Genomic DNA, 7,211 nt, shown 5'->3' with positions numbered 1-7,211 from the left:
CTTAAACTTCTGTCCTCTGGTTTCATCTGTTTTGTTAAGAATGATAGTATTTAATTCTGCACTAGACTGGAATAGTATTCCACTTTTTATATATCTCACATTTTCTTTGTCCACTCACCTGATGACAGGTTTTTAGGAAAATTCCATATCTTAGCAATGGGTACAGTGCCACAACAAATGTTCTCATACAATAAGCACATCATCATGGCATGTTGATTTCATAGTTTTATATAGACTTAGAAGTAAGATTAGTGAACCATTTAGTTATATAAATATATTTTTTGCTTTATGAGGAATTTTTATACTGTTATCTATAATGGCTATACTAATTTACATTCTTGTCAGCAGTGTAGAAGGTGTGGACATTGTGCTTGGAGGGAATGGTGCAAGACACAGAGTATGTGGGTATCAATACCAGTTTTCTCAAATACTGTGTATCCTTGGTCAGGAGAGTGAATCTACAGGTACAGTTTCCTTGCTTTATTATAGAAATAATTTTGTTTTAGTCAAAATGATATTATTAGCGTGAATTTTCCATATTTTGTTTCCCTATAAACATGGCTAGTAAAATTTATGTAACATTGTCTTCATGAGACAACTTTTCCTACAAAAATATATTGGAAATAACTTTTTGCTAGTTAAGTTAGAAGAAAATTGGGGTTATCTTAATATACTTTTGTTAAGCATTGGTGATATAGTAACATATATCATTCTATTGGTAATTAAATCCTCATGAATATCTGCTCTCATTCGTGGAACATACTGTTTGTCTTGTGCTTAGGCATAATTATTCTCCTTGTTCCCATCCTTTACTGCATTCATAGCTCTAGTTGTATTTGCACTTTTTCTTATATCCTATTCATCATTTCATTTTTTATGCCCCTGACAGATAAAATTCAACATAATCAGTTTTTCTAGAGGTGACTGAAACACAGGGGAAAATATAATTGATTGAGTCCTCTACGGTTACTTCTCTGAAACTTGGTCTTACATTTCTGCTGATCAAGTTTCAACTCGGCAGTGACAGAGAAAATGGAACCCTATCTGAGTTCCTCTCTTGAATATTTATTGTTGTGTTTTCTTTGGAATCAAGTTAGGAGTTTGTATTTAATGGACAAACTGTTGCCTTGCAAGAAAAATAGTGTCTTGTCCATTCAGAGTATCTAATATTTGAAGGTTTTTTTTTTTTTTGATGTGCCAGAATTGCTCAGGAAGGTGTGGAGAGTCACACTGAGCATCTGAAGATGTCACTCAAATACAAGTTCTTTCATGTATGAGTTGTATGATGCTGACAGGTCTCCTATGTTCCCAGTCTCCTGTACTGTATACAAAATTTTAGAAAATAAATTTCTTAGTTCTACTGTTTAGTATTTAATTTAAAGTACATGCAACTTTATTTAACTAAAAACAATATAGATTTTTTTCATTGAAGATGTATGAGACATGTTGAATATTTTGTGTTTCAGGACAGATAGTGTTAATGGAGGATATTGCACAGTTGAAAGGTATCCATTGCCAACATTGAAGTGTCCTAGTGTCTGATACATCAATATAAGGTTTTCAAAATGCAGATGATAGAGTGTCCCAAACACTTATTCCTCAAATAAAATCTCAATTGGTCGTTGTTCTTTTTTTATTATTATTATTTTTTAAAAAGGAAAAAACAAAAACTAAGAAGTAAACAAATAAAACAACAGCAACAAAACAGCAGAAGCAAAATGACAACATCAACAGAATACAACATTGATACAGGATTTCAAACCAAGACATTAGGAATTTAACAATGATAGTATACTGCATATTCTTATCTTCAAAATAGTTGTTCAGGTTACTAAATACAGGCATGCAAAATTGAACAAATGATATAATTTCCCATTGAGCAGTTTCTTTCTCTTTTACTAAATCTGTTGTAACTTTTCGATCTTATTTATTCTTTCAGTTTCTTACTCCGGGAGATAATACAGTGTTTACACATACAAGTTTGATTTATTTCACTTATGAGTATGGTTCCTAGTTGCATCTGTTTACCTATAAAAGTATCATATTTATCATTCCTTATGGCTAATATCCCACTACATAAAAATACCACATGTTTTTATCCATTCCTCAGTTGATGGGCATTTGGGTCTTTCTCCAAATCTGGCTATTACAAATTTTGCAGCTACAAACATGGGTGCACACACATCACTCTGCTATGATGTTCTCAGTTCTTCTGGGAAATACACAGAAGGAGAATAGCTGGGTCAAATGGAACCTCTAATCCTAGTTTTCTGAGAAATCTCTACACTGATTTCCACAGTGGTTGCAGTAGTGTACACTCTCACCAACAATGGAGAAGGGTTACTTTTTCCCCACAGCCCAGCCAACATTTGTTATTGATTGATTTCTTGATGATAGCCATTCTATCTGGAGTGAGATATCTCAATGTTGTTTCAATTTGCATTCTTGAATACCAATTGGTCATTATTCTAAGAATACAGAATTTTTGAATGATTTTCTTGCATCATCAAAACATGACCAAACCATATCAGCACATTGGAAACATCTGAATGTTTTCATATCATCAAATTATTGTCATCAACATGTAAGCAATCTCCTGGAAGGGAAACAGAAAACATAAAAAGGGTAAAGAATGTTTTTATTGAATGTCTATCATTGAGACAAACTCTATTTAGAGAAGAGATTAAAGTACATCTAGGGCTGGGGGTACAGCACAGTGACACAGAGCTTTCTAGGAAAGTGCAATGTCCTAAGTTCAATTCCTGGTTTGAAAAAAATTTAAACAGCTGTTTAAATTAAACCCGGGCTGTTTTGTGACTTATGTGTCAAAAGAATACATAACAAATGAAGTGTGAACATTACAAAAACATTGCATTGCAAGCTCACTGCTGTCTCAGTAAGAAGAGGAGGCACAATGGATGCAGTTGTGATCCTGGTTCTCTGTCTCTCCTACCTGTTTTTCATTTCACTCTGGAGACAGAGTTCTGGGAGAAAGAAGCTTCCTCCTGGCCCCACTCCTCTTCCAATTATTGGAAATGTCTTGCAGGTAGATTTTAAGAACATCAGCAAATCTTTAACCAATGTAAGTATGCTTTATTTTCTTCCAGCTGCTTACAGAGAAAGTAAATGGATATGATTTTAAAGGAAAATATTTCTAAAGGCACAATATTATAATAAATGACAGTTAAAAAAAACACTCCTTGTAAACTTTCATGTGTTTGTTACCTTCTTCAATTTGTCATTGTCAGATGAAATAACATGAAGTGATAGATTATGTAGAGAAATAGTCATATCCTTATAGGGTAGAATCAAAATTACGCATTGGCAAAAGTTGTATTTCATTTCTTGTTTGTGTTTATAAATATTTGTTATTATTTTTTGGCTTAACACTAACAGAAAGGGATGTGTTTGTGATTAGAGGTTTTATTTTTTGAGTCATGTACAATAGTAGCTCTGTTTCATTCAAAATTTCCATAAAACTTGAAGTTTTATGTAGATTTTGTATCTTCTATATTTTAGCTGTGGAACACTGGAAAGTAATTTGAAATTTTCTAAGCTGTTTTTTGTCCTTTAAAACAAGTCAAATAAAACTACTTGAAAGTGTTGATGTGAGAATTAAATGTGACCAACTAAAGAGGTCATTATATAGCACGTAACAGATTGTACATAATTTGAAACTATGATAATCAGCATCTTATTCATATATGAAATTCTGAAACTTGAATAAAATATGGCAATAATATCACTCAGAATCAGGCACTGTATATAGAGAAAATAGAGATAGATATTTTTAACTGTGCATTTCATTTCCATTTGCCAGTTGTCAAAAGTCTATGGCCCTGTGTTCACCCTGTATTTGGGAGGGAAGCCCACTGTGGTGCTGCATGGATATGAAGCTGTGAAGGAAGCCCTGGTTGATCTCGGGGAGGAATTTTCTGGAAGGGGTAATTTACCAATTTTTGAGAAAGTGGGAGAAACTCTTGGTAAGTGTGCATGTGTTTGTATTGCATAGTAGTCATGGAACACGACAGACTGAAACAGACACTGGCAGGGCTCCTTGGTAAGAGCTTAGCCATTTTGTAGCTGCTACACCTCAGTTCTGTTTTCCTGGGATATTTTTCCTTTTCTTCTCCCCATCATTTAGGAATCATTTTTAGTAATGGAAAGTTATGGAAAGAGACCCGGCGCTTCTCTCTCATGACCCTGAGAAATTTTGGGTTGGGGAAGAGGAGCATCGAAGACCGTGTTCAGGAGGAAGCCCACTGCCTTGTGGAGGAACTGAGAAAAACCAATGGTGAGTGCCTCTTCTTGTCACTGAATTTGAAATACTTTTCTCTAAGGAGGAAATTACAGTCATAAGAGAGATCCCATTCTTTGTCCTGGCCCTCAGTCCTTATGTTGAGGAGGGATGATTTGAAGCAGAGAGCCAGTATTTGTTTGGTCATCTTTTCCCAGTGTACAAGCTTGATTGTGCCTTAATGAATATGCGTAATATCTTTTAATGTTATTTTGCTCCACAATCTGTTTAGTTTGTTTTCAGCTCAGAAATCATGACTACAATAATACCTTGATGCACAATAACTTCTATTTATGAACAACTTGGTTCCTAAAAAGAAATCTTTGACAAAATTTTGCTTTTGTTCATAAAGTCTGCAACAGATGAAGAATATGACCATAGTTCTTATTTTTAGTTTCTTACACTAGGATGACAATACATTGTTTATACATGAGTCTGACTCATTCATTTATGAACATATTCTCTCTCTTTCTCTTTCTCTCTCTCACTCTCTCTGTCTCTATCTCTCTCTTTCTCTCTCTCATACTGGAGATCACACTCATGACCTTGAGCATGACATGCAGGTGCTTGTACTACTGCACTAAATCCCTGGCCCTGAGTATATTCTCAAGTTGGAAACATTTACCTCTAAATGTCTCAAGTTTATCCTTCTTTATAACTGAGTAGTACTTCTTTGTATAAAAATATCACATCTCTTTTATCCATTCCTCAGGTGATGGGCATTTGGATTGTTTCCAAGATCTAGCTATTACAAATTGTGTTACTATAAACATGAGTGCATATATACTGCTGTGGTATGTTGTTTTTAATTCTTCTGGGAAGATACCTCCAATCCTAATTTTTCAAGCTTTATCTCTTTCTAATATACCCTTAAGAGCATTTTGCACAGCTGGTTTGGTAGTCATGAATTTCTTCAATTATTCTTTCACATGCAAGCGTCTTATTTTTCCAATGATTTTTTTTTTACCTTTTTCATTTTTATTGGTACCAGGGACCGAACGCACGACTTCCTGCTTGCAAGGCAGGTGCTTATGCTGCTGAGCTAAATTCCCAGCCCTTTCCAATGATTTTGAATGATATTTTAGCAAGGTATGTCAATCTGGCTTGGAGTTTTTTTTCCTTAAAGACTTGAAATATTTTACTGCAAGGATGCCTTTACTTGGTTTGTGTTGAGAAATCTTCTGTCATTCTGGTGCATTTCTCTTTACAGGTGATTGATTTCTTTTTTCTGAACACTTTTAGTAATGTCTACTTATGCTGAATTCCTGGAATCTTCATTATTTTTTAAAGAGAATAAAACATAACAAAAAGAACAAAGCAAATCAGATCAGATCAGAACAGAACTATATAAACAGCACAAGAGTTCAAAACAAGACAACAGGAAATCAATAGTGGCTATATAATGTCTCTTGATTTCTTTTAAATAGTTGTCCATACCTTCACACACAATAAATTTGAACAAAACAAAATAGTATAAAACCATTCAAAGCAAAAGGATGAAAGCATTATGACCTTTCTTTCTTTATTTTAAAGAGATTAAGACAAAAGAGGACATAACAAAACAGATCAGATCAGAATAATGAAAATAACACAGCATTTTACCACAAGACAACTCATAATTAACAGTAACTACCACAATGTCTCTTTTTTTGAAATAATTGAGCATAGCTTCATATACAATAGTGTCAAACATAACAAAACAGTATAAAATCATTCAATAGAGTGAAAGCATTACAGGGCTTGCAGAACCAAATAGCCAAGAACGAACAATGGCTATTATATTACCTCACTTCCCATAGAAAATTTGTTTATACTATGACACATAATAATATCCAATAAGATATAACAAGATAGAACCAAAGAAAAGAGAAAAACGAAAGCTTAGTAGGACTTCAGTGTAAGATGATACTAAATCATCACTGGCTATTCTAATGTCTTCTTTTCTTTAAATTAGCTGTTTATACTATCACAGATAATAAAATCAAAGAAACTAGGATAAAATCATTCCACCTAATGAATGCAGACATTGTAAGGCTTCAGAGCAATGTAATGGGGAATCATGATTACTATAAACTCTTGTGTACTATTACCATTTCTTACACTAGGGAGACTATACAGTATTTACACATATGAGTTTGATTTATTTTACTTATGAGTAAGGTCTAAAGTTGTGTCCATTTATTTATAAATATCTCAATGTGATCATGCTTTATAGCTGAGTAGTATTCCATTGTATAAAAATACCTCAGCTTTTTAAACCATTCCTCAGTTGATGGACACTTAGGTTGTTTCCAAGATCTGGCTATTACAAATTGTGCTGCTATAAACATGGATGCACATATATTACTGTGGTATGATGTTTTCAGTTCTTCTGGGAATATGCCTAAAGTGGGATAGCTGGAACAAATGGGACTTCCAATCCCAGCTTTTTGAGAAATCTCCAGACTGACCTCCACAATGGTTGTACCGGTCTACACTCCCACCAACAGTGCAGGAGAGTTCCCTTTTCCCCACAGCCTCTCCAGCATTTGTTGTTGTTAGTTTTCTTGATCCCGGTCATTCATTCAGGAGTGAGATGGAATCTCAATGTGGTTTTAATTTGCATTTCTCTATTTACCAGTGATGCTGAACATTTTTTCATGCATTTATTTGTCATTTGCATTTCTTCATCTGAGAAGTGTGTACTCATCTCAGATGCCCATTTTTGGATTGGGTCCTTGAATTTTGGGGGTCTGATTTTTTTTAATTCTCTATATGGTTTAGACAAAAGTCCTTTCTCTGAAGGACAGTTCACTAAGGGTTTTTCCAAGTTTGTGGGTTTTCTTTTCACTATGCTGGAGATTTCTTTTGACACGCAGAAACTTTTTAATCAAATGTGATCCCAGCTATTGATTCTGGACAGAATTTCTGTGTG

The 7,211-nt window shown here is 34.2% G+C and overlaps 1 protein-coding gene across 2 annotated transcripts in view; it reads left to right on the top strand.

Annotated features, from left to right (window-relative positions):
• Nucleotides 1-331: 331 nt before the first annotated feature.
• Nucleotides 332-7,211, top strand: part of LOC100716044 (cytochrome P450 2C25-like) — a 45,724-nt gene continuing 38,844 nt past the window's right edge. The window contains exons 1-3 of one of the 2 annotated variants that reach the window (XM_063233831.1): nucleotides 332-464; nucleotides 3,821-3,983; nucleotides 4,145-4,294. In XM_063233831.1, the coding sequence (XP_063089901.1) occupies nucleotides 381-464; nucleotides 3,821-3,983; nucleotides 4,145-4,294 (397 nt within the window). In that variant the 5' untranslated portion in view covers nucleotides 332-380. Of the gene's footprint in view, nucleotides 465-2,914; nucleotides 3,083-3,820; nucleotides 3,984-4,144; nucleotides 4,295-7,211 lie in introns of those variants that run through there. The other variant, NM_001278754.1, reaches the window with a different exon arrangement.

The sequence above is a fragment of the Cavia porcellus genome, unplaced genomic scaffold (assembly GCF_034190915.1).
Source record: "Cavia porcellus strain 051 isolate PalLab524CR breed Dunkin Hartley unplaced genomic scaffold, mCavPor4.1 scaffold_2, whole genome shotgun sequence".
Taxonomy (NCBI): Eukaryota; Metazoa; Chordata; class Mammalia; order Rodentia; family Caviidae; genus Cavia; species Cavia porcellus.
The sequence above is the reverse complement of the archived record's forward strand: the minus strand, read 5'-3'. Positions and strand labels throughout refer to the sequence as shown.